The 26,084-nt window shown below is 46.8% G+C and overlaps 1 protein-coding gene and 1 long non-coding RNA gene across 4 annotated transcripts; both read left to right on the forward strand.

The window, feature by feature from the left end:
- The first annotated feature begins 764 nt into the window (after positions 1-764).
- Positions 765-25,917, forward strand: LOC309336181 (solute carrier family 26 member 10-like). 3 transcript variants are annotated; one of them, XM_081851734.1, is made up of 18 exons: positions 765-1,168; positions 3,740-3,850; positions 5,858-6,018; positions 6,828-6,992; positions 7,894-8,046; positions 9,638-9,720; positions 9,920-10,067; positions 10,526-10,639; positions 11,997-12,074; positions 13,777-13,872; positions 14,629-14,735; positions 15,571-15,640; positions 17,350-17,520; positions 18,428-18,467; positions 19,782-19,861; positions 21,127-21,181; positions 22,388-22,494; positions 24,771-25,917. In XM_081851734.1, the coding sequence occupies exons 1-18, from the start codon at positions 901-903 to the stop codon at positions 24,807-24,809; spliced, it is 2,046 nt and encodes a 681-aa protein (XP_081707860.1). In that variant the 5' UTR covers positions 765-900; the 3' UTR covers positions 24,810-25,917. The 3 variants fall into 3 exon arrangements, with proteins under 3 accessions (XP_081707860.1, XP_081707861.1, XP_081707862.1); XM_081851735.1 differs by lacking the exon at positions 765-1,168 and adding an exon at positions 2,035-2,233; XM_081851736.1 differs by lacking the exon at positions 765-1,168 and adding an exon at positions 2,036-2,268.
- Positions 15,656-17,336, forward strand: LOC309336275. The gene is made up of 3 exons (XR_014153972.1): positions 15,656-16,189; positions 16,321-16,457; positions 16,635-17,336. It is a non-coding gene; the product is annotated as an uncharacterized lncRNA (long non-coding RNA).
- Positions 25,918-26,084: the final 167 nt, after the last annotated feature.

The following is a 26,084-nucleotide window of genomic DNA, read 5'->3' on the forward strand; positions in this document are numbered from 1 at the left end:
TGGGATCAATCTCCTTAGTGCTACGTTGAAGCCCACCCCATGTCTTTCCCCTAACCTCCTCTTACGTGCTTAAACTTGCATGCCACATTTTCATGTGGTGCACATAAAAACAAGTTGCAAAACTTATCAGATGCCAAAAAATAAGGTCTACGTCTGAGACCCCCTTTGAGCTTGTGGCTCAGGCCAAATCCCTCTGCCCACAAGTAAGTGGCCGGGGTGCAATAGTTTTCCCAATGCTGTTTCCTTGATTTCAATCCCTGCTGTCCAAAACTACTTGTAGCCAAAGGGGTAGAGAAGTCAGGGACAGTCCGGTGCCTAGCTTTGCCCCTTTTCACGGCTGCTGCAGCTGCAAGTAATGACTTAGATTTTGTTTAGGTCTATGGTATGAAATTATTACTATTTTTTGATACTCATTTATTGATCCTCTGTTGTATGAAGGGACATAGTTTTCAAACGGGCCTTGGCTTGTTTTGTTTTTTCTTCTCTTTCACCCCACCCCCCACTAAAACAGACAGACAGACAAACAAACAATCCATGGTCCGCTTAGGAACAGGAGCTCATGCTGGAGAACCAAGGGAAATGGAAAGATAACAAAGGACAGTTTACTATATTGTTCCAACTAGGGAAGCGTCTGGTAATCAGGGATGTCTAAGGGGGTGGGAAAGCTGTCCTCATGCATGACTCAGAGGGCACCTAGAGGCATCAGAGACTTGGTGCCCTGCACCTGACCCTTAGCACCCTGAGCTTCCGCCCCCTTCCTGCCCTGACCCACATTCTGCTTCCCAGAGGGAGGAGAATCCCAGCTCCCCAAGCCTTGCGATTGGCCAGAGAAGTCAAGCCCAGCCAGGGATAAAAGGTGACTGTGAGCATCTTGCCTGCTTGCCTGCAGCCCATGTCAACATGAGCAACCTGGCCTTGTACCGTGGCATCTACACTGAGGAGCGCTTCCAGCAGCTTTATGGGACGCCCCCAGAGCCAGAGGGCAGCCTGGCAGGGATGCTGAAGAGCAAGCTGGCCCAGGGGTGCCGCTGCTCCAGGGCTGCAGCCTTGCATTTGCTCCGAAGCAGGCTTCCCATTGCAAGCTGGCTGCCCAAGTACCAGCCTAGGAGGTGGCTCCTGGGGGACGTGGTGGCAGGGCTGACTGTGGGCATTGTGCACATCCCACAAGGTGAGTTTGTGTGTGAGAGAGCGTGTGTAGGGAACGCTGCTGAACTGAACGTCAGTGGTGATCCTGGAAGACATAGCACAGCAGCCAGAGGCTGAAGTGAAGCCTCTTCCTTTTCTGCACAGAAGTTTGTTGCAGAACATATGGCGGTGGTGGGCATTCTTCCCTTCCAGAAGTATCCAAGGAGATGGGGCAGTGGTAGAGATGAGGGGGCAAACCTGGGCACCATCATCCTTTCTCCTTTCTCTATCATCTCCCCTTCCCCATGAAAGTCTCCAAGGATTTCTGATCTTTACTGGTGTAGATCCTCCTCCTCCTCCTCCTCCTCCTTCTTCTCTCAAGTCCTACCTAATTTCTTCTCCTCACCTGCAAGATCTTCAAAGATCCTTCACCCTGGAGCTTCTGCTTGCTGACTTGATACCCCTGCTCTCTATGCAACTGTTAAGCGTTTCTGTTTCCCAAGCTATCCCTAAACCTTCCAGGGGATTTACTCTCAGTGCCCCTTATGCTTTACTCTCAGTCTCCCTTATGCTATTTTGTCTGCTCCCTTGCACACACACCACAAGAGTGCTGACCTCTTATCCACTTCCTCAAGCCCTCTCCCCGGTTCACATACTTAAAAAAAAATCTGTGACCAGCTTTGCATCTTCCTTGTTTGAACAACAAGTCTTTTGTTTTCTGGTTTTAGTCTGGGATTTCTAAGGCTGCGCAGTCCTGTGCACACTTACCTGGGGAGTGAGCCCCATCCCCTGGAGCTGGCTCTGAAGTAAACACGCAAGGGTGGGGGGCTGGCAGCCTGTCTTGCTTCAGAAGCTGTTTCTCACTAATCTCTGAGGCTGTGGCTGTGTGGTGGAATGGCAGGGGGGTGGGAGTCAACTCCTGGATGTCTTTCCGCCCTGGAGGCCCCAGGTTGGACTCATGCCCTGGCTGCCCTGTTGTTAAGGTGGCGCTTCCCTTTCCTCCAGCGGCAGCCCAGGCGTAAGCAGCTGGGGTTAATGGAGCATGCATCAAGGGGTTTCTGGTCAGGGCTGTTCCTCCTACAGATTTTGACAGTGGAAAAGAAGGAAGGTAGAAAGAGCATTGGAGGGAATGATTTCAAAAATGTAGATTTGTTGGACAGCCTATTTTCTTGCTGAGAGGTGGCATTTTCAAAATTCTATTCCTTCTAAAAATTAATTCTGAGGGGTGGCTGTGTTTATGTCAAGACCCTGACAACAAAACAGTCACGTGACACCTTAAAGACTTGGCAGATTTATTGTACAGTAGTGCAAAGCTTTCCTGGATTGGAGCCCAGCTCATCAGAGGGATGACATGCTGACATGCTTGTCACTCATGCTGCTGATTAGGAAAGTGAATCCTAGTGCATGAACCCTTCTGGACTGAGCACACACTATTGAGCATTCATCCCGATTTGTTTGCAAGGGGGTCAGATAATGTTGTGTCATAGCAAGGGTTATCACACACTTTCCAGTTGTTCCTTATTGCAAAAAGTCTGTTCCTTTGGGGGAGTGGGCTTGTTGCACAAAATTTCCTAATCAGCTGTAATTGTGCAGCCTGAGTGGCATTCCCCCCAGAATTCCTAATTTCATAAATGTGCTAGCGGCAGTGTGAGATATGGGATGTTTCTGGACTAGATTTTCAGGTGGGATACAATCACATGCTGGCAAATTCAGGTTGCACAAGTATAGTTGATTGGTGAGAAAATACACTGGAAACAAATCAGAATGGATGCTGATTGTCATCTAATCTCCTGCAGACAAATCAGGATAAAAGCTCAGTAAACAGATCACCTGAAAGGGTGCATTCCCATCTCCTTCCTGCAAAGCACTGAGAGTCTGGAGGTGCTCTGAGAGGGAGGGTTGGGTTTACATGTTAGTGAGGCAGACACGCATCACATGTGCTCAAAGAGAGTTGGACTCTGGGTTCCAACAAAACCCTGAGAGGGCCCCTGACCATTAGGTACAGTCGTGGCCGACTCTGGGGTTGCGGCACTCATCTCGCTTTATTGGCCAAGGGAGCCGGCGTACAGCTTCCGGGTCATGTGGCCAGCATGACCAAGCCGCTTCTGGAGAACCAGAGCAGCACACGGAAACTCTGTTTACCTTCCCGCCAGAGCCTATTTATCTACTTGCGCTTTGACGTGCTTTCGAACTGCTAGGTTGGCAGGAGCAGGGACCGAGCAACGGGAGCTCGCGGGGATTCAAACTGCCGACCTTCTGATCAGCAAGTCCTAGGCTCTGTGGTTTAACCCACAGCGCCACCCGCGTCCCCTTTCAAGGATACCATCCCACTAATTCTGGGGTGGATCCTACCTTACTTGAATAGCATCATTACCACTTCCATGTGGCTACTGAGCGGAGGAGGAGGAGCATAGGGCACAATCACTTCCCATTGTCAGTTCTAGTGGCTCTTAGGCACCAGTGACATTGTCAGTCCTTCAGCAGGGGAAGCAGGGCCTACCAGTTACAGGCTGTGCTTCCGAAAGTTAGAACTCTTGTCCCAGCCGCTTGTTGACACTTGGCCTCCCAGCCGGTGGGGATTTTGTAGAGCTCGTTCTGTTTGTTCTTCCTGCAGGAATGGCCTTTGCTCTGCTCACCTCAGTAGCACCAGTCTATGGGCTCTACACTTCATTCTTCCCTGCCCTGCTGTACATGCTGTTTGGTACGGGGCGCCATGTGTCCACAGGTAAGTGTGCGCATGGCTGAGTCAAGATAGACGGGCACTGCTCTCGGGCACTGCTCTTGGGCTCCACGGCTTAACATCCTCCGGGCAGATCTATTATTATTATTATTGTGATTTCTTTATATAATTTATGAGCCCTGACCCTATGAACTATCTTGAAGTGATTTCACAATACAGTAAATATATATATATATCCATACATTAAAAAGTTAAAGCAATTGCATATATAAAAACAAATTGAAACCTAGTTCAGATAACATTTGAGATAAAGTTCAAATAACATTTGAGATAAAGCCTTGTTGAAAGAGGAAAGGCAGACACAGAAAAGGCAACCAAGATTGCAGTTGTATCTGCACCAGTATAATACTACTGATACGAATATTATAAATAATGGATTATATACAATGTTAGTCATACTCAGAGTAGACCCATTCAAATTAATGGACACAGTTAAACTAGGCCCATTCATTCCAATGGGTCTGCTCTGAGTAGAACTTTGCTGAATACAATTAAATGTGCTTCAGATTTAATGAAGAGGCTAAGCCAAATAAGGAGAAGAAGAAGGCTAAGGACAGGATAACTTGAGGAAATAATTTCTGCCCTGTCTGATTTCTCTCTCTGTGTATGAAAATGTGCATGTGTGTGCTATAATATATTACACACATAACAAACCCGTACATGCCGGTTTCCAAGATCCTGTCACACAATGCAGTGGTTATGCAGATGAAGAGAGGGCCAGCCCTGCTTCTTAACAACTGGGGCTGCCAGGGTGGCATCCCTGAAGGCAACGTTTTACGGTCTCCGCTCCGGTATAAGTGAATGGTCACTATTCATTTTTGCAAAGGAAAATAATGTGCTGCCTTTGGAGATCTTGTGGTAGTGAGGACAAAACTTCACCCTTGATTCTTGGACCAGTCCTCTCACACCTCAGTCCTGTAGAGTAGCTTTCATCAACTTGCCCTCCAGATATACAATTCCTTTTCATCACACGTGAACACACTTCCAGGCCACCTGTTGTGACAGTGGCTGCATTGCTTGTTCATAATAGTGGTAGTACATTTAAATTGGGCAATTTATAAATATGAATTTATAAATAATGAATTTCAAATGTTCCAGATATACACCCATATTTTTCTGTCTATAAGACATCCCTATGTATAAGATGCCCCTTATTTTTGGGGACAGATTTAAGAAAATGGGGGGGATCTATCCGTGTATAGGACCCCCAAAATTTTGGACACTGTTTTTTAGGGAAAAAACCCTAGTCTTATACATGGAAAAATATGGTATATTCTGCAACATTTGAAATGTAAGAATGCCCCTCAAGCTGTGTTTGCTTTTAAAGCTCACATACTGGTGCATTGGACTGAAAATTGAGTTTGACTCTCCTAGCATGCCATGTGGGGGAGAGTGAGAGACCCTTCCATGGCCATAAAGTGCACTGTGTGGTCTTTGTCATTGTTTGTCAGCCTATTCTGTTCCATCCATCCAAGACCTGTAGGCTGCAAATGGAGATTTTTCAGCATTCTGAATGTAGAGAGAGATCCAGTGTATTGTTCAGGCGGAAAGTAGGAATGGGTGGCACTCCTGCCGCCAGGATCATGAATGAATGCCAGAATGCCATGTAACTGAGGTCGCTATTTTTGGGTGGGATTCTGTTACATGCTGGCAGTTATAACTGATTTGGAAGTACAGTATTTGTGCAACAAACCTGCTTCCACAAAAGAGCAGGCGATGGGAAATGCACTGCGATAACACTTGCTTTGATGCAATGGCATCTAACTGCCCCGTGAACAAATCAGAATGAATGCTCACTAAGTAGCCAATGTTGTCCAGCTTCCCTGCAAACAAATCAGGATGAATGCTGAATAAACAGGACACCTGGAAGCACCCCCAGTATACTGTTGAGGGGGAAATAGGAATGGGTGGTCCTGAGTGCCATGGTGTCATTCTCGCCCAGGATGGGACATGCAGAGATTTCATTCGTTCCTCTTTTCCTGCTCTCCAAAGGCACCTTTGCTGTGGTCAGTCTGATGACGGGCTCCGTGGTGGAGCGTTTGGTTCCTGAGCCCTTGCAGTCCAATGGCACCATCCCTGCAGAAGCAGCTTTGCTGGAGGCGCAGCGCATTGGTGTGGCGGCCGCTATGGCCTTCCTTGCCGGGCTGCTCATGGTGAGTCAAAGGGAGATGCTGGGGCAAAGGGGCTCCTTTGGGAAGGCTGAGCACATCACAAAGGGGGCAGAGCCTTGGAACAGTGCTATGGCTGTCATCCGAGGAGGATTCTTGGGCTGCCCATGGCTAATAAGAAGGGCTGATAAACTAGGGGTTGATGAACATGGAGGCTTCAGTCTTAGCTATAGAACCATAGAATTGTAGAGGTGGAAGGGACCCCGAGGGTCATCCAGTCCAAACCCCTGCAATGCAGGAATCCTTTGCCCAATGTGGGGCTCAAACCCACGATCCTGAGATTAAGAGTCTCATGCTCTCCTGACTGAGCTATCCCAGCTCTCTTGGCTAATAGCTATTCTTATATCTCTCCTCCAGCAAGCTCACTTGATCCCCACCCCACCAAAACCCTTTAAAATCCTTTTTAAAAACCCAGTATTTGTCTAATCCCTTTGAAGAGCCATCTGTTCTAAAGTCCATCACCACCTCTTGTGGCAATGAATTCCATGCTAATTGTTTATTGTGCTGAGAACAATTTCCTTTTGTCTGTGTTGGGCTCCTGATGGCACCGTGTTATATGGCCTCTGGAAAGCTTACTTGGCAGCTCCTCTGGCTTTTGAGATTTTGGTAGGCCTAGCCCACACATTTTCTGGCATACTTCCACAATGGTAAGGACTAGAAACTTGCTTTCTTAAAAGAATGAAAGCTGAGGAGACTCGCTTCTGCACCCAGCACCACAATCTGTGTTTTTTCTGCCTGTCTCAGCAGACACACAATTCACGCAGCTACTGCTGCCACCTTCCTCTCTTCCCCAGACAGGGATGTTTACACTTCACCTGGGCTTCCTTTCCACCTACCTCTCGGAGCCTGTCGTCAAGGCCTTTACCTGTGGTGCTGCTTTGCACGTGGTGGTGTCTCAGCTCCAAAGCCTCCTGGGTTTGCCATTACCACGTCCCGCTGGCTGCTTCGCCATCTTCAAGGTATGTGGATCCACATTCAGGGGGTGGGGGTGGGGGTGCAGACATCTCTGCTTATGAAGCCACCAGAAATGTAAATGCAGAAGGAGAACGCCTTTCTCATTCCTAGACACCTGCTCCTGGATGCAGTCCATAAGATATTTTGTTCCTCTGAGCTAATATGAGTGTCCTTGTTTTCTCCACTGCTTCTCTCTCTCACTCCATGGTGCTTTCAGCAGTTTGAGTGGGGCAAAGGGGGCGCTGCCCCACCAACCTCAGCCTGGCTTCAGCCAGCCCCTCACTTACCTGCCTTCTTGCAACCAGTCTAGAGTATGCACTGGCTGCCAGTTTAGTTCCAGTGCTGCCCTTGCAGAGGGAGGAGAAGACTGGGCACAAAGCTAGAATTAGTTGACTTATGGTTAGCCACTGTGAGGACAGAATGCTGGACTAGATGGACAATTGGTCTCATGAGGCAAGGTGAGGTGACCAGGCAGCAGAATCCACAGGGCCAGCAGATCCCAATATAGATATTTACTCCCCCCTTTTTCTGATGTAGATCTTCCCTCACCTCTTCTTCCCTGGTGGGGAGACAGACATTGTTTTGTGGTTCACCTCAGGGGCCAAAATATCTTGGGCCAGCCCTGAATTTGACCTACATTCTTATGGCTTTGTCACTGTCTCTGGCTCCACCTGCCGTTGGTCTTCCTGCCACCGGCCCTGCCAATTCCACTGCACACCGGCCACCCCCTGGTTTGCTGAAACAGGCTGCCGATGAGTTTTGATAGCTGCTAGAAGGTTCCAATAAGCATAGCTGCTTCCTCCTCCCAGGCTGCTAAAAGCATTCCAGTCCACCCCTCAGACGGAAGACCTGGCTGCCCTTTGTGAATGCCACGCCAGATGTCCGTGTTTCTGCATTTCCCCCTAGACACTGGCATCTGTTGTGGAAGCCTTGCCCTTAACCAACACAGCGGAACTGCTCATCTCAGGCTTCTGCTTGGCTGTGTTGGTGCCCATCAAAGAGATCAACAACCGCTACAGGAGTCGGCTGTGGGTGCCCATCCCGGGAGAGATCATCATGGTACGTTTGAAGTCTTAGTCAAGGCTGTGTTTGGTCATACAGACAGCTGGTGACTCCCTGCAAAGGAAAGTCACATTTTAACACTAACAAAGAATGTAAATTCAGGTAATTTGCTCATACTTCCTTTGTGTATTTCTTCTTCCAAGTCTGAGGTCATCAAAAGATTTGGATGGGTGGGTAGAGCAAGGATTGAAGAGTGGTGAAGAATAAAGTGTAGATGAGGCAAGGAAAGGCAGTGATGCTGGAGATAGGTGGGGGGGGGGGATATAATTGTGGCGGGGGGGGGGGCAGGAGCTGAGCAGGCACTGTGGATGAAGGGCTAAATTAGATCCGTCATTAAATGCATATTTTAATTCAACATGCACATTTTTTAAAAGAAAATACAAATAGCAGTCAATGGAAGAGGTGATTGATAATTATTCAGATTGTAGCCAGTGAGTTCAAATCTTTCTTTCTATTCTGTGGTGCTGAAGAAAAATACTTCTTCATAGTGATTATATGCTTTGGGAGAAAATTTCCATCAGGATCACAGCAGAAGAGGATTGGCTTAAACAGGCCTTCCCCACCTGCTGCAATCCATGCTAATTATCCCCATCCCAGCTGTAGATATTTGAATTTAAGCAAACAAAACAAAATATGTAGGAAGGTGCTCTTTAGCATCCTGTTTAGTTTTGCCCTAATTCTGTGGCCCTTGGAATGACTCTTCAGAATCATTTTTATACTTTTGGTGGCCATTGCCAGTGCATTCAAAAGCTTTTTTCACAGCCATGAGGGCTAAAAACTTGGTTTTTAATTGACAGAGGAGATTTTCACAATGCATCATTCTGTCGGACAGTAGTTGTCTTGCAATAAATAAGGAACCACACAGAGTCAAAATGCAGAGTCAAAGATTCACAGTAAAGGCAGAAAAAAACTTTACTGAGGCAAACAAACAAACTTTATTAAAGCACTGTGCAAGCAAAAGTGAGCAAAGTAAGAGAGAGAGCGCAGCAGACTGAGCACAGGTATTTATCTCTCCTGGCTCAGTGTGACCTTTACGTAGTCAAAACAATATTTGCATAAGAAGTGAACCTGCTAGAATTTTCCAGCACTTTCCTGCTTCTGCTCTCAAAGACCTTAGTCACCACGACACATTCTGATATTAAATACGGTACCATGTTACTTGCTTGTGCAACACATTGAGTTACAAAATATGCAAAACCTGGGCCAGTGTAGTTCAGTCAAATAGCTAAAAAGGGATTTCAGCATACATGCTCCAAACTGGCCCGACCTTCTGTTTTCTTACCTGTACCAGGATAATAATCCCATGACTAGTCCAGCCCCGCCTGGTATAGAAACACCCCCCCCCCTTGCTAATTCACTCAGACCTTAATTCTTGCAATATTTGGAGACTTTTGACAAACGTGAGATGTCCCTTCGCAGTGAAGTATATCTGAAATACATGAGGACACACTTTGTGGAGATTTAATATTTGGAGCACCTAGCGGGACAGCGGCTATAGGCTATAGGCAAATGAGGAGGTTGTTTTTAAAAGCCACACGGCTTACAGGCCTTTGGACTGACACTGGGTCTGTCCGTCATTTTTTGGCAGGTACTGCTGGCTACTGGGATCTGTTTTGCTTCCTCCCTAAACACTCACTATAAGGTGCAGGTTGTTGGACACCTCCCAGCAGGGTAAGAGCCCCTTTCTCTCTCTCTCTGTCCTCCCCATTCTCTATGCCAGCTGAGGGTCAAGTCACCGCTGCCCTGTTGGCATGGCAACAGGAGTGCGGCTTCCAAACTCGGCCTGACCCTGGTTGTTGGGGAAGGGCAGGGAATGGTCTCTGTCCCCCGGGGCACACGGTGACTCCCATTCCCCCATTCTTTCATGCAGGTTCCCACAGCCCCAGCTCCCAGCCCTGCATCTGCTGCCCCAAGTGCTGGGTGACACGGTGGCCCTCACTTTTGTGGCCTACGCCATCTCGGTGTCATTGGCCATGATCTACGCTGAGAAGCACCGCTATGTCATTGACCCCAACCAGGTGTGTGTCCAGCCTGGAGAGCTCAGGGTGGGGAGGCAGAACCTGGACACATTCAGTCATGGAGACTCTTCCCTTTGCTTGCCAAGCCACCAGCCTCCCTAGTGCCTCCTATTGCGTGGAAACAGAGTGCTGGGTTAGATGGGCCTGATCCGGAAGGGGCCTTCTTATGTTCCTGTGACCCTCCAGCTTAAAAATTGTCTTTGTTTGTAGTGGAGACTCAGCTTGAGAGTTCTTCATTTCTTGCTTGAGGCCAGGGATAATGAGGTCTTCCAGATGTTGCTGAACTACAGCACCTATCATCCCTGACCATTGACTGTGCTGATAGGAGTAGGAGTCCCAACAACATTTGGGGAGTCACTGGTTCCCCACCCCTACTCTGGATACACCGCCCACCCCTTGCTTCAAGTTCAGCTGGCTAAAACCCTGCTCTTACTTTGCCTTCCTCTGCTCTCCTACAGGAACTGCTGGCTCATGGCCTCTCAAACCTGGTCTCCTCCCTGTTCACCTGTTTCCCCAGTTCAGCCACGCTGGCTACAACCAACATCTTGGAAAGTGCTGGTGGACGCACACAGGTATAAGGCTGATGTTTCAGGAGTGCTTTGGAGAGAGGTGGAGAACCTGTGCTCCTCTGGATGTTGTCTGGACTCCAGCTCCCATCATCTCTGACCATTGGCCATGCTGGTTAGGCGGACAGAAGTTCACCAACACCTAGAGGGTCACAGGCTCCCCATCCTTGGGCTACAAATGGCCTTTCTTACCACCATGCCACTACATTTACATTTGTTGCTTGGAAATGGCAGGGAGCAAAGGGCTGGTTGCTCTAGAAAGAAAAGTGGAAAGCAAGACTGTTTCCAGCAAGAGTGGGAAGGAGAGGGTTAGCCCAGTTGCTGGTTCCAAAGCAGTGTCAGCCACAGTGGTCCACTGGGATGAAAGCACCCAACTTTTTTTCCTGATAGGTTTCCTTTGCCTATTATAACTACACAGCAAGCAGATATGGATTTGCCTGCTGTTAAATGAGACCAGAATAAATAATAATAACATACGCGCCAACATTTCTCTGATGAAAATAGGGACATCCTATTCAATGAGGAGGAGGAGGAGGAGGAAGAGGAAGATAACTACTTTATTAATTATACCCCACCAATCTGACTGGGCAACTTCCAACATATATAAAAACATAATAAAATATTAAACATTTTTTTAAAAAAACTTCCTTATATAGAGCTGCCTTCAGATATCTTCTAAAAGTTTTATAGTTTCTTATCTCCTGGGCTTGGGGATTGCATAACTCCATGCCCTCCAACATTTCTCTGATGAAAACAGGGACATCCTAAGGAAAAGCTGAACATTCTGGGATCAAACCAGAAGCCAGGACGGCTTCTGCAAATCCAGGACTGTCCCTGGAAAATAAGGACACTTGGAGGGTCTGTAATAATTAACAAATGTATTTTGTGAGCTGGAGGTTTAAACTAGGATAAAGTGTGCATAAAAATGCATACATTAGTGAAAATGGTGCATGAAATGCAATATATAAGAGGAAATTATGTTGCAAAATTGTGTGTATTAAGCAAAATTGCATACAAAATCATGTATCTCAGAAGAAATCGCATGAAAATTTTGGTGAATTTTCATGAAGACTTTTTTAAAAAAAAAAATGCAAACAGATGTGGAAATGTAGAGAACTGAACTTAAATGGGGAATTCCTATTCATTATACTCATGTATCCAAGGCTCACCTGGGTAGCTGGAGGTCCACTCTTTAGAGTGCTCATCATTATGGGGAATACAGGTGTTATTTGGTACCACTGGTGTTTTCTACTTTACTGGCGTTGTGCTATACTAAGGCAGAACAATGTCCCTTGGTTGCCAGTGGACTTTAATGTCCCTTCCGTTATCTTGGCTGCAACTAACCAGCCTTCCTTGCCCACAGCTCTCTGGCCTCTTCACCAGCGCTGTTGTCCTGGTGGTCTTGCTATGGATTGGACCTCTCTTCTACTACTTACCCAAGGTGAGCTAGTTGATACTGTGTGTCGGGGGGAGAATAGGGGTTTATTCAAAGGGTAGCTCGTTATGCTCAGCCAGTCCTGATACAAAATTAAATCATGTGCTCTAGGCATCATTGATATATCTTGGTACCATATTTTACACAAATTTTGGGTCCCCTGGACATCGTCATTTACTTGCTGTTAGCACAAAGGCTTGACTCACATGCCATATATTATAAGCACATCTCCCGTCAAAGAATCCTGGGAACTGTATTTAAAGGGTGCTAGGAATTGTAGTTCTGTGAGAGGTAAACTACATTTCCTAGCTGTATTGTTTTGTTTGGTGTTCGGAGGACACATACGGTGTGTACACTCTTGCTACCCATTTTGTTTCCATGCCAGCTGTTCAGCCTGGAATTTACCTCCTTAGTTTTTATAGAGAATCTGGTGGCTATAAGTCATTGTTGCCAACCCATTTCTCCCCACTGATCTCTGCAAAATGGTAATGTACACTTGCAGCACCAGCCTGCCCAATGTAGACTAACAGCATGCTATGGAAGCTGTTCAACGCTATTTGGCCTGTACAGTGGACATTTGGGTTGCAAACGTGATCTGTGCAGGATGCACGTTTGAAATCTGCAGCATTTGCAACCCGTCTGCACACATGGGGGTTGCGATTCAGTGCTTCTGCGCATGTGCAATGCGGGATTCAGCGCTTCTGTTCATGCACGGCCGCCGAAACCCGGAAGTAACCCGTTCTGGTACTTCCGGGTTTCGGTGTGGCTGCAACCTGAAAAAACGCAACCTGAAGTGTCTGTAACCTGAGGTAGGACTGTAATGAGAAGCTTCTTGCCGCAGCTTCTCCCTCCTGTTCAGTGCGGCTGTTCCTTAATTGTTTTATCAGTTCCTGGCGAGCTAAAACTATCAATTCTTGGTGAGCTAGCACTAGTTCACAACAAAAACATAAGAAAGGAAACATAAGATAGGAAACTGGTAATTAAAGCTCCCCCCCCCCCCCAGCAAAGGGAACAGGAATTAGGGCTTTATTTTTTAAACAGTCAAATGTTATGTAAATGTCATTAATTAAATTATTATATATACCGTATTTTTCGCCCCAAATGACACACCGGCCCATAGGGCGCACCTAGTTTTTTTGGGGGGAAATAAATTTTAAAAAATTTATTTTATATTTATTTATTTTAAAAAATTTATTTCCCCCCCAGGCGCGGGGCTGGGGCGGGGGAAGCCCGAGCTTCCCCCAACCCCAGCCCCCAGAACAGGCTGCTATCCGCAAGCCGTGGGAAGCCCAAAGCCTGGGGGGGCGCTGAGCTGGGTGCAGGAGAGCGTCTGGGTGCAGGCAGCTGTCCACAAGAGGTGGGATAGCTTCCTGAAGCCTGCATTCGCCCCATAGGACGCACACACATTTCTCCTTCATTTTTGGAGGGGAAAAAGTGCGTCCTATAGGGCGAAAAATACGGTACTGAAGGACCAATTAAGGAGGTCAGCAGTGCTGCATCCCTGCTGAACAGCAAGCAGGCCCAGGGTAGGAGGAGAAAGCTTCTAATGAAAGTTGTAACGGGGCTTTACTGAACTGAATTTTAATTCTGTTTTGAACTGATCACAGAAAAACAGTGCCTCAGTGGTGTTCAAGAGCCGTGGTATGGAAGTGGGACAGTATGTTAAAGAGGCCCCTCATTTCACACTTCTTTTCTCTCTCATGTCTAGGCTGTCCTGGCCTGCATCAATGTCACCAGCCTTCGGCAGATGTTTCTGCAGTTCCAGGACCTGCCCGAGCTGTGGAGGATCAGCCCCATTGACTTCGTAAGCCATGACAGCATCTGAGAATGGACCAGTTTCTAATCTAGCAGTTGGAAATTAAGAACTGAATATGTTCCTCCCCTATCAAAAATGTTTACATTGCTACCAGGCTTTTGCAATTGGAGTGGCTAGGTCCACAGTTCTCAGTAATGGCCTATAGTAGGGATGAAGAATCTTTCTTTCTCCCCCACCCATATTTTGTTGAACTACAACTCCCATCATCCCTGACCATTGGTCATACAGACTGGGTCTGATGGGAGTTGAAGTCCAGCAGCATCTGGAGGGCCACAGGTTAGTCGCCCCTGTCATATTGGCAGAGCCTGTGGCCCCCATCATGCCAAACAGCCATGGCACTGGGGAACTTAATCTTAATACGAGCCTGTCCGTTACTTCTCACAGTGAACTGGTGTGAAACTGCCTTGTGAAAGGGTCCAGTCCTTAGCCATTGTAGCTCCAGTTTTCTGAGAGGTCCTCCTGGCCTACTGTAATAGGTCCTTGCATTAGGCCAGTTTCCACCCGGACTTCACCAAGCCTGCCAGAAGAGTGTGCTTATGTGAATCAGACCTGAGTCAGCAGAGGGCAAGAGGGAAGGCTGAGCCAGTGAAGGACTGAACAGCAGGAGTTCCACGCTAAGTGACAAAGCTGGTAGTCAAAGCTGAGCAGTGCTGGTTGCGCCTCAGATCTGTATCCTCAGGTGCTCAGCTGCTCTCCTCTCAGGATTCCTTGTGATTCTATCCCACCCTTTCTCATCCATTGCAGACGTTGTGGGTGGTCACGTGGCTTTCTGTTGTCGTGCTCAACGTGGACCTTGGCTTGGCGGTGGGGGTTGTGTTCTCCATGATGACTGTTGTTTGCCGCACACAGAGGTATTTGCTTGCCTGTCCTCTTCCTCTGCTTTCTCCTTTTGTCAGATGTTATATCAGGCCCAGCTGCTAGGATTAGGTCCCCTAGTTGGGATTGTGGGGGGAGCCTGCAAGGCTATAAGATTAGGGGGAGGAGCTTCTTTCTGTTGAGGGCTGCATTGCTAGTGGTGGGCAGATTTCATACCATTCCTGCCCCCTCACTTGCTACCCCATCTCTCCCTCTCCACATCTCTCTGCTGGGGGCCACATGGAATTAAATATGGGGAAGGGCTATGGCTCAGTGATAGGGCATCTTCTTTGCATGCAAAAGGTCCCAGATTCAGTCCTCAGCATCTTCAGGTAGGACAGGGAAATACTTCCTATCTGACACCCTGGAGAGCTTCTGCAAGCCATTGTAGGCCAGGATGAGGAGCCTGCGATCTGCCAGATGTTGCTGAACTACAACTCCCATCATCACTTGCCATCTGCAGCTGATAGGAACTGCAGTTCATCCACATCTGAAATGCCTGAGATTCCTCACCCATAGTGTAGACCCTACTGAGCCAGTGTTGTCCCTCCCAGAAACTGGAGCAGTACTAGTGCGGAGGGGAAACTGCAATGTGGGCTTCTGCCACGTGGCCTGAGGCTCCTCACATTACCCTGGTGGGTAATGAATGAGCCGTGTCACAGCAGCTCCCATGCAGCAAAGGTCCCACGAGAAGGAGCCAGCGCTGGGGGCTGAGAGGGAGCCTATGGTTCTCTACAACCTTCTGCCTCCAACCATGTTTGCTATATGTTGGGGGAGCTGTGTCCAGATAATTGCCCATTTGCCCTTCATGTCGCATTGTCATTCTCACAGGGCTGAGTGCTCAGTTCTGGGCAGGGCAGGGGACACAGAGATCTACAAGCCTGTCAAGCACAACAGCAAGGTAAGAGTCGTGAGGATCAAGAGGGAGCAAACAAACATAGGAACACACACCACATGCATGTCTGAAGCTGCAGCCCCAAAGCACCCACTGCAGGGAGCATGAATCCCAGGATTGAGATTGGTGGGGTGACTCCAGTGCCCAAGGGTGCCCAGTCCACACTAGTTGAACACACACATGCTAATCTCTTGATAGGCTATTTATAGCACAGGTGGGGCAACTGTGTCTCTCCAGAGGCAGCAGAACTACAACTCCTCTCATCCCTGACCATAGGCCATGCTGGCTTGGGGTGAAGGGAGCTGAAGTCCAGCAATATCAGAAGGTTTCCCACCCAGGCTTTTGAAGGATCAGAACCTGCAGGTGGGTGTGAAGTGAGGACTCATCTCACTGCTTCCCCCCTGGAAAACCTGATTACTATTAAATCAAAACAAACGTCACTCATTTATTCCGTGGACTGAATTCAGCAGTAAACAGCAGTTTTTCCCGGGGAAAGTGATGGGACAAATGAAAGCTCCGGACAAGAGGGAAACCTCTTGGACCCATGGTTTCTAGGCACAGGACAAGCAGAAGTGTGTGCGAGTTCTGAGTTTTCAGTGTTCTAGAATGAAAATTAGCCACACTGCAGAAGATGGCAATTATCCCAGGAGGATGCGGAAGGTAGCAAATGTAGCAGATGTTCCTAGGAGAGGGAGCAAGCCTCACTGTACTCAAGGGGGCTTGCCTTTGAGGTGAGATGTGTAGGGATGTGGTGGCAACTTTGGCTGTCATTCAAACCCCACTACCTGTGCATAAGCCCCATTGAATTCAGTAGGACTTACCCGTATTTTTTGCACCATAACACTCACTTTTTTCCTCCTAAAAAGTAAGGGGAAATGTCTGTGCGTGTTATGGAGGGAATGCCTACGGGTGGCATGCCTATGGATTTTCCTCCTCTAAAAACTATGTGTGCGTTATGGTTGGGTGCGTGTTATAGAGTGAAAAATACAGTACTTCTAAGTAAGCGGGGTTAGGTCTGTGGTTTAATAAGGATCAGAGATATTTATTACAACCATTTGTTCCCCACTTTTCACCCTTTTCAGGGAACAAATCCTTCCTAGGATTAAACAATATTAAAATACATTTTTAAAACACACTATGAACATTATCAACATATAAAAAGCCACCAGGATCCTTCCCACAACTAGTCTCCAAATGGATGGCCCTGTGGCAAGGTAGTCCTGCTGTAGCAGCCCCTGGTGTCTTCTTTGCCAGGTTCCCTCTTTCTACTGGGATCCTTCCCAGAGTTTGTGGTTGATCACTCTGGTAGGGGGTGGGGGTCACTGGAGCAGGCAAAGAGACACCAAAATTCAGCGCGCCCCCCCCCGACTCTTGCCTTCCATTCTACATCATTCCTGGTGAGAGGGGCATGGCTTGGGCAGAGACCATGGAGGCTCCATGCCCTAATTTCACCTCTGCTGTTGCTTGTCTGAATGGAGGTGTGCCTATCCATGTGGGTGTATAAATCTCTGTTTGCCTTACATTGCCTTTGTCCACAAAGGAAGGCAGCCCTTGGGCTGAAAGGGGTTCATCACCTCTGCTTCAGCCAAAAATTTGAAAGATGATGGGGTTCGTATATTCATTTTAGGATGGGGTTAATTTTATTAACTTGGCCACCCTAGCCAGGCACAATGATGCATCTGTACCCCATTTATCCACCCATCCCTGCTTCTTAGTGCTTTGAGATCCCAGGTGTGAAGATTATAAGCTACCAGGCTCCCATCTACTATGGGAACCGCAGCTTCTTCCGCGACACTCTGAGCCAACTTGTGGGACTCAACCAAGAAGGGGAGAAGCACGAGGACCGAGCTCCAGGCATCGAGCTCAAGATGGACATCAGCACTGTGGTAATGTGGCAACCCAGGGTGGGTGGGGGGCAGAAAAGATGGAGGGAAGTAGAGTGGAAAATTGGGAGTGGAATTCAGAATTAGCCAAGAAATAGTGCCTAAGCTTGCTGGCATTATTCCTCTTCCTTTTGTGTGGAGACTGGTCAACTGTGAGCCTGAAGGCAGGGACATCTTCTCAGTGATATTCATAAGCCACTCTGGGAACGCTTTCTCAGCTGAAGAGCAGGATAAAAATATTAGTCATAAATAACAGAATCAAGTTAACACAATTCTTGCTCGTCAGAGTGGGAGCCAATGGAGTTGGCCTCCATCCGTCTTGGGAGATAATGGAGGAGTGTGCCTTTGGGGGAGAACTCAGACTGTTGTAAGTCTGCAGCGCCTGCTGTGGCTGTAGAGACTGATACAGGATAAACATGTTTTGTTGCAGCTGGGGCAGATGAAGGCGTCCATTGATGCACCATGGTGTTTCTTCTCTCTGCGCTTCTCTCAGTGGTCATTCCTCCTCTGGCCACTACTATATCTCCATGACCTGTCTCCAGGCACTGTGGTCATCTGCAAGGGACTCCCACAGGAGGGGGCTGATGTTACCAGCCTTCATGCCACGTTTGCAGACATCTTTGTAACCCAGAGTTGGCCGCCAACAGGCCTAGTGCCTGAAGCCAGCTCCCTGTAGAGCACATCCTTGGAAGACAATTCTGTACTAGATACAGATCATTTGATTCAGTAGAAGCAAAGAACTAAGCAAGTCCTATTGAGCCACGGACCAAACTAGGTTTTGCTCTAAAGCAGAGGATTTAAAATAAATATAAATTAAATGAACAAACCCAAGGCTGGAGATGTTTTCACTTTGTCTGGAGTTTAAATTCTTCTCACCTAAGTGGAGATTAACTGTTGTTTTTCTTCCTAGGAGAGCAATGTCTCTGTCCTGGACAAAAAGCCTGGCTCAGGTAAGCAAAGGGCAATTGCCTTCCAGTTCCTGGTAAATCTTGCTTAGTCAACATGCATTTTGAACTCTGCAAAGTGGAAAGCTGCTTAACTGCCCCTTTCCTGTATTCTGCTGAGGATACTGAATGAGTGTGTGAAAGAGACTTGCCAGGACTGTTTTTTCCTATGGAAGGACAAGAGTTCCATTCACTTCTGGTACTCAGAATAAGTTCCTGGGTTCAGAATTCATTAGTGCTCTCTCTCTGTGTGTCTTGCACCTGGCTCTGGATAGTGGATCTTAGCGTTCTTGTAAAAATCAAATTACTTCTTGTAAGCCTTCAATCTTCCCACCTTTGAGCAAAATGCTGGGTGTTGTGTTTAGCTACACTAGACTGGTGTGACAGGAGTTGATAGGCAGGTTCTCTTCTGTGAACATAGAAAGATGCTTTACACTGAGTAAAGCATCATACTGGCCCATCAATACTGGCCGATCTGACTCAGTATTGTCAACACTGACTATCGGCTGCTCTCCAAGGTATCAGATAGTAGTTTCTTTATATATATATATATATATATATATATATATATATATATAAAAGTTTCAAAGAGATTACAAAAATGAAAAAGAGAAAAAGAAAACAAAAAAATTAAAAAAATTAAAAACATTAAAAACATTTCAATCTTTCCATGTCTTGTCTTTCATTTACTTATTTCCCTGACCTCCTCACACCTCCCTCTTTTGTATTCTAGTTCAATAGTTGTTTCAGCAAGTCCTTACCCTTTTTGCATTTATCTTGATACTTTATCATAATAAATTATAATTTTACCTTTTTACATGTTAACAATCCATTTTTACGTACCCCTTAACAACATTATTGCTAAAACCACTTAACTTCCTTCCAACCTCCCTCTAGCATTCCTTAATTTTACAGTGTTTCTGTAAACAGACTTTAAATTTCTTCCAATCTTCTTCCACCGACTCTTCTCCCTGGTCTTGGATTCTGCCAGTCATTTCCGCCAGTTCCATGTACTCCATCACCTTCATCTGCCATTCTTCCCGGGTGGGTAGATCAGATAGTAGTTTCTTTTCAGCCCGATCTGGAGATGCCAGAGGACTGGACATGTTGGGCTGGGTTGAAGAAAACAGCTGTGATTGTGCAGCTGCAACAGTTTCCCATATGGAAAATGAGATTTATGTCTCCCCTGTGAAAACTGGTTGGAGATGGGATTGCTTCTGAGCATGTGCAGAGCGGCACATGGCAAATTGTCATTGATGCTGCTGGGCTCTGCCTGTTGGATTCATTGCAGATTGTGGTCTGTCTACTTTGCTCTTCCAGGCGTGTCAGTACAGGCTGTCATTCTTGACTGCAGTGGAGTGTCCTTTGTGGACGCAGCTGGAGCCCATCTACTTATTCAGGTACAAAAGGACACATATGTATGAGTACGAGTAATGAGGTGGCACACTTGCCATCAGAAAGTCTGGGTGCTGAGACAATCTGGAAACCAAGCTCCCAGTCTAGATAGATTGCCTGCCTTGTTTTATTTATTTCACCTGTATTCTGCTCTTCCTCCAAAGAGCTCAGGGCTTAACCTGACTGAATGTTAAATGCACTTTTTGCATTTAATGTGTAGGGTGTTTGATTGTTTTAAATGCAAACAGCCTCCACCCAGGTAGTGGAGCTGTTATAATGTGGGCTAAAGAGGGAGCAACATAACCTTTCTGGTAATCCCTCCTCCTAGTTGCATTAGGAGGAAATTATTCCATTAATGCCAAGTCCAGTTTGACTCTTAGAGTAAGTTTCATCTGGCTGCCATGTGACTTCCCACTTAGGAAATCTTTAGAAAATTCAGTAAATGGAATGCTGCCGCCTGAGCATAGGCGTAGTCAGGATTTATGTTGGGGGGGGGGATAGAACGAAGATATCTGTAATGCAATTGGTCAGTTAGTTAAGTATTTATTTATTTACTTGATCAGCTGCACCCCCTGCACCCACTAAGCTACGTCCATGTGCCTCAAGCAAAGGGCAAGGTGGTACCCCACCTCCTCATTCCTTGTACAGGAGTCAACCAGGCTGATAGTTCAAACTTACTGCAACATTGATGATGGAATAATATCCTCTATTCTGTCCAAGGGTAACAGGCTAGCTTAGGCAGCACAAGGTGGGCAAAAAGGCACATACAGCTCTGTCAACCAACATATTGCCACTACTCTTTGCCTGTCAGCATTTGCTGCCTGAGGCAGCTGCCTCGCTCTGCCTAATAGTAGGGCTGGCTCTGATCTGATCAATTTGTCAGCCAATGTTGTTGGGACTACAATTCTCGGTCAGTTCAAGCACAACCATTGTTTAAGTTAGATCTTTAAACTTACAGGTAGGTGAACAAACTGTGAGCAGCGGTGTCCCTAAGGATCTGTATTGAGTCCAGTTATTATTTATGTAACTTACCAATGAACAATTTGGAGTCAAGATTTTCCATAATGGAATCAAAAACAGTGACACAGACATGATAGATCCCAAAATGGATTACAGAGATAGTTCCCCCGCCCCGCAGTTGTGCAAATATCAGTAGCAAATTAGAAGATCACAGCATAGGGACCAGGGACCTAGCTATAATCACCGAGGCAGCTTGTGGTTAAAAGGCAATGTTTGCAGTTCTCTACTAATGGCTTCCTGTGCCTTGCAGGTGTGTGCAGAATGCCAAAAGGCAGGCATGCAGATACATTTGGCTTCCTGTAATGGTAAGTGAAATTAAAGGTGCCACCAGACCTCTTTATTCCCCCATTGATTGTTTTTAAAGTGAAGTTGCACGTATATAAAGAAAGAATGTGTGCTATGTTGTGTTCTGACGTATCTTTTTGCATGGTTGTTATAATATAGAAAGATTAAAATCAATATATTTAAAAGGCAGCTTGTCCCAATGCACACGTTACCCAGAAGCAAGCCTGGGCTTGCCACCAGCTGTACACTCAAGCAGGGAGCGGCCGATTGCAACCCCTGGAAAGTATTCTGAGATGTGCATCTGGTGTGCTTTCTGTTTTCTGTATGAGTCCTTCCGCTGTCTCTTTCTCGATCAGCCACTTCCGCCTGCATGACTGAGGGCCAAACCAGAGGAGGCAACAGAGATTTGTGATTGGGTCTCCTGTTTTCGTTTCTCTACATTTTTGTAAACAGCAGCAATGGGGGTACCCAATTCACATCAAAAACATAGCATGGTAGTAGCACTCCCAATGGGAGCAAATGACATGGGGGGGTTGTTGGGGGGAAAGTGCAGGTAAAATGGCCATTCCTGGTGCTGTAATTCTGCTCTGAATAGCTATGGGAAGGGACGAGCTTTTACAGAAATATAAAGAAATGGGAAATCCATCCACAGCTCTGTCATCATCCTGACATAGGCCACATCCATACCATGCATTTACAGCACATTGCTTCCCTCAAGAAATTTTGTGCCCTGTAGTTTACCCTTCAGAGCTGCAAGTCATAGAAATGTAGAATTGTAGAGTTGGAAGGGACCCTGAGGATCATCTAGTCCAACCCTCTGCAATGTAGGGATATGCAGCTGTCCCAGACAGGGATCAAACGTGCAACCTTACAGTATCAGCACCTCACTCTGACCAGCTGAGTCAGAGTCATTCCTAGCACCATAACAAATCAGCATTGCCAGAATAATTTAGGGGAGGCCACAGTTTAAAGGTTTGGTGTGGATGTGGCCACAGTTAGGCCCCAAGACCCAAGGATCAGAAGTGCATGCTCCCCTCTTGACTTGCCACTGAATATGTGAACTGACTCAGTTGAGGAAGCCTTGCATACAAAATGAGAGGTAAATCCTGTTTGCAGTGGTTTTGAGGGGTGGTGTCTTCCTCACACATGCAGGTCACCCCTCGAGGAACATGCGCCTGTAGAATCAGACCTCACCCATATCCATTTACTTCCTCCTTTCCATTTAGCCGGTGTTCTACAGACCTTGAGGTCCTGTGGCCTTCTCCATCATCTTCCCCCACAGCAGATTTTTGTCACTGTTCACGATGCGGTTTCCAACCTTCAACAGACTATGGTAAGAGGCTGAGGGTGGAGACAGACAATAGGTGAGCCTTTGCTCTTGCTGGTTGCAGTCCTGGCCCCTCTGGAACCAGCTTTGCAGCCCTGGGGAGGAGAGGGCCTTACTTGGGAAATAGCTCCGTTTTCCCCAACAGCAAGTGTGGGGTCATGGCTGTGCCCATCGAGACTGAAAGTATAAACTCTTATCGTTGAAATATTCCCAAGTGAAAAAGCTTTTTCTTAATGTCCAGCCTAGCCTTCTCTCTGGCATGGCCATTTTCTACAGGCAGGGATATTATTTTTCTATGTGGGAGCATTCCATCAAATGAACCCCCACCTAAATGGACTAATCCAGACACAGATTTACCACTGGGCCTTCCGCTGTGGGCTTCAATGGAGGTTTACTGTGGAATCAGTGCTGTCCACGTATGCAAGTTTCCCACACTATCCACATGGCCTCCCCATCATCAATACCTGTACTGTTTCAAATATTTAATCTGGATTTTTCTCTGACTGCAGGAAATTTGTTAGGTAACAATAACCCATTATAAATCTACAGTCACCACTGGTGTGGAAGCCCATCAATGAATTCCCTGCAATAAAAATGTGTGTAGGGTGATGTTGGGGTGGGGAGTCTCTATTGCCATACACCTGCAGCTATTTGCTCCTCACCTGAGCACAACCTACCCACTTTCTTTCCAGTGGCCAAAATGATATTTGTATGCCTATTTTCATCCATTTTCATGAAGGCATGTTGGAATTTCAACAACCCAGTTTACAGCAGCTATTCTCAAGATCCCCAAAAAAGATCTCATGGTGTGGGAGATTACCTGGGAGTCTGTATTATCAGGCATTTAAAAATTACTGTTTCAAACTGAGAGGTCTTAGGTAAGACCTCTTTATTAGAGTATCAGTATAGCTAAAATGTCACTATTGTGCAAAGCATGGGTAATAATTTTTTTAACTGGAAATGGGGCCCAGGCACCTCATCCCCCAAACACAAACCTCCATTGTGAAACCTAGTAACTAAGGGCCAGGAATACTTGCTTGTATTTTTTACCTTTTTTTTTTTTACGTACACATGCGAAAAATCTGAAAAGGTAGTGAAGCACTGGGGGGGGGGGGCGCAGAACCAGCAGTGCAGAAACATTTCTTTAGTGAGTGCCCATGGGTGTGGGTAGGAGGCAATGGAACACTTATGAAAAGTAGAAGAAAAACTACAGAAGTGTGGCAACCACAAAATGAAAAAACAACAGCCCACGTCTCAGCCACCCACTTAGTAGATATTGTACCAATCCAGATGTACACCCTTTTAAGAGGAAAGTGGCTTTGGCTGGTTGGCAGCTTGCTTTTCGTTTTGCAAGCTATTTGTTACGAGTACGCAGGCAGCGCTGTGGGTTAAACCACAGAGCCTAGGACTTGCCAATCAGAAGGTCAGCGGTTCAAATCCCCGTGACGGGGTGAGCTCCCGTTGCTCGGTCCCTGCTCCTGCCAACCTAGCAGTTCGAAAGCACAACAAAGTGCAAGTAGATAAATAGGTACCGCTCTGGCGGGAAGGTAAACGGCGTTTGCGTGAGCTGCTCTGGTTCGCCAGAAGCGGCTTAGTCATGCTGGCCACATGACCCGGAAGCTGTACGCCGGCTCCCTCGGCCAATAAAGCGAGATGAGCGCTGCAACCCCAGAGTCGGCCATGACTGGACCTAATGGTCAGGGGTCCCTTTACCTTTACCTCCTGTAGTAACTTTTTAAAAAATGACAGTTCTTTCTGGTCCCCATGCAATCCCACATATGGGCTCTGTGTCTGTGCGGAGCTGGAGCCGGAGCCTTCTGTAACCGGAGCAGCCAAGAGGGGGTCCTCCAGCTGTTGCTGGACTCCATAATTCCTGGCAGTGGGACGTTCTGGTAGGGGATGATAGGAGCTGTAGTCCACATCAGGACAGCACACTGGCTATCCCCATTCTACAGAAATAGCAAGGGAGCTGGTGGTCTTTCTTCCATTCCTAAAGAGCATACACTGAGAAGTCCCATTCCAGTCTCTTTCAATCCATGCATTACAGGAGGGATAAGAACAGCCTCTATAAAGTCTGCTGCTCACTGCTTCACAATACCATTTATACAGCATGTTTAAGCATGTTGACATACATTATCCCAATCCTTTCTGCAGCCATCATGCACCTATATTGCAGATAGGGGCTAAGGCAGAGAGACTAGTGAGCCAGGATGCCTGGGAGAGTCCTGTTACACAGTATACAGCTTCATGCAGAATTCTTCCTTTTTTCTTTCCCTGCTCAGGAAAGTATGGAGCTGAAGGACCCAACCATCTGGGTATAACTGCCTCTGTATCAAATCAATCCATGCGTACCAGGACAAGGACTAGCTGAGATCACAGAAATGCTAGAGGCAGCTGGCTGCCTTGGAAACCAACAAGGCCCTGTCTGCTATAATGGAGGGCTGTCCTATCAGGAATGGACAGAGAGACAGGAGGCAGCAGGACAGGACAGAAGCTCCTTCTCTTGCCAAGACCTCTTTGGCCAATTGTGGTCTGTATTCATCTACCACCGCACTAAAGGAGGGTTTGATTTGCACTCAATCCTATTCAATCTCCATCTCTTCTGGGCCCTTGTCAAAAAGTTTTGATACACCAACAACCAGAGATATATATTTTTTTGTTGAAAAAACCAACACAAAAAAACCTTTATTCCCTTCCCCAAATTGTTTCCTTTATACAGGAAAAAAACGTTTGAAGTAATCACAGGTAAATTCATTGCCAGCAGGAAAGGGACAGTAAGCTCGTAAGATGAAAGGAAAGGAGCAGCCGCAAAACAGCAGGTGGCATCCAGCTATGTTTTACTCAAGAGTACACCCATGGAAATTAATGGACCTAACTTCATCATGTTCTTTAACTTCAGTGAGTCTGCTCTGAGCAAAGGTTAGTGGACTTCTACTCAATGTGAGTGAAAGGGCTGTGCAGCCTGGAATGAGAGGTCTCATTATAGCTGCAGCAGCCCCCACGGCTGGATGCAAACAGGACAGGAGGATGGAAGATATTATTTCATGCAAAGGCTAACACCCCCCCCCCCCGCTGCCACTGAAGAACTTGCTTGCCAAATCTATAGCTAGCCACCCTAAAGACTGATAAACTGCCTTTCCCTCCTCATGTGGTTGAGCAGTAAGGCAACACTGCAGGGCTGTTGGGAGAAAGTCAGAAATGGGGATGATGTTCACCTCCTGGGCAGCTTCCCTCACTGAGGAGGGTTTCTGCTTTTAGTTTTAATTCTCCTGCACATCAGTATAGTTGACTCTTCAGCCTAGTATCATGATCTGAATTCATACCGTGTGTACCAAACTAAGCATTTGCTTGTTTAGGCTGAATTAGGAACAGGCTGTAAGCTTTCCAGTAATAGTTCCAAATCAATATGTCAACATTTTGAAAATAAGTGGCATGACAGCAAGAGAGAGGACCCATCTTATTTACATATCAATATGTGTGCTAAAACTAAAGAGGCTTCACCTGCCCTGATTAACATAGGGAGAGCAGTGAAAGATTCAGTGCCTTATCTTTTGGCTGAATGGATAAACAGAGATGAGAGACTTGCTTCTGAGACA

This window comes from Podarcis erhardii (genome assembly GCF_964252035.2).
Source record: "Podarcis erhardii genome assembly, chromosome: 2".
Lineage (NCBI taxonomy): Eukaryota > Metazoa > Chordata > Lepidosauria > Squamata > Lacertidae > Podarcis > Podarcis erhardii.

Coding starts and splice junctions, on each gene's coding strand:
- LOC309336181 (XM_081851734.1), top strand. CDS start 901: ATGAGCAACCTGGCCTTGTACCGTGGCATCTACACTGAGGAGCGCTTC. Junction 1,169..3,739: donor CATTGTGCACATCCCACAAG/GTGAGTTTGTGT, acceptor TTCTTCCTGCAG/GAATGGCCTTTGCTCTGCTC. Junction 12,075..13,776: donor TCTTCTACTACTTACCCAAG/GTGAGCTAGTTG, acceptor TCTCATGTCTAG/GCTGTCCTGGCCTGCATCAA.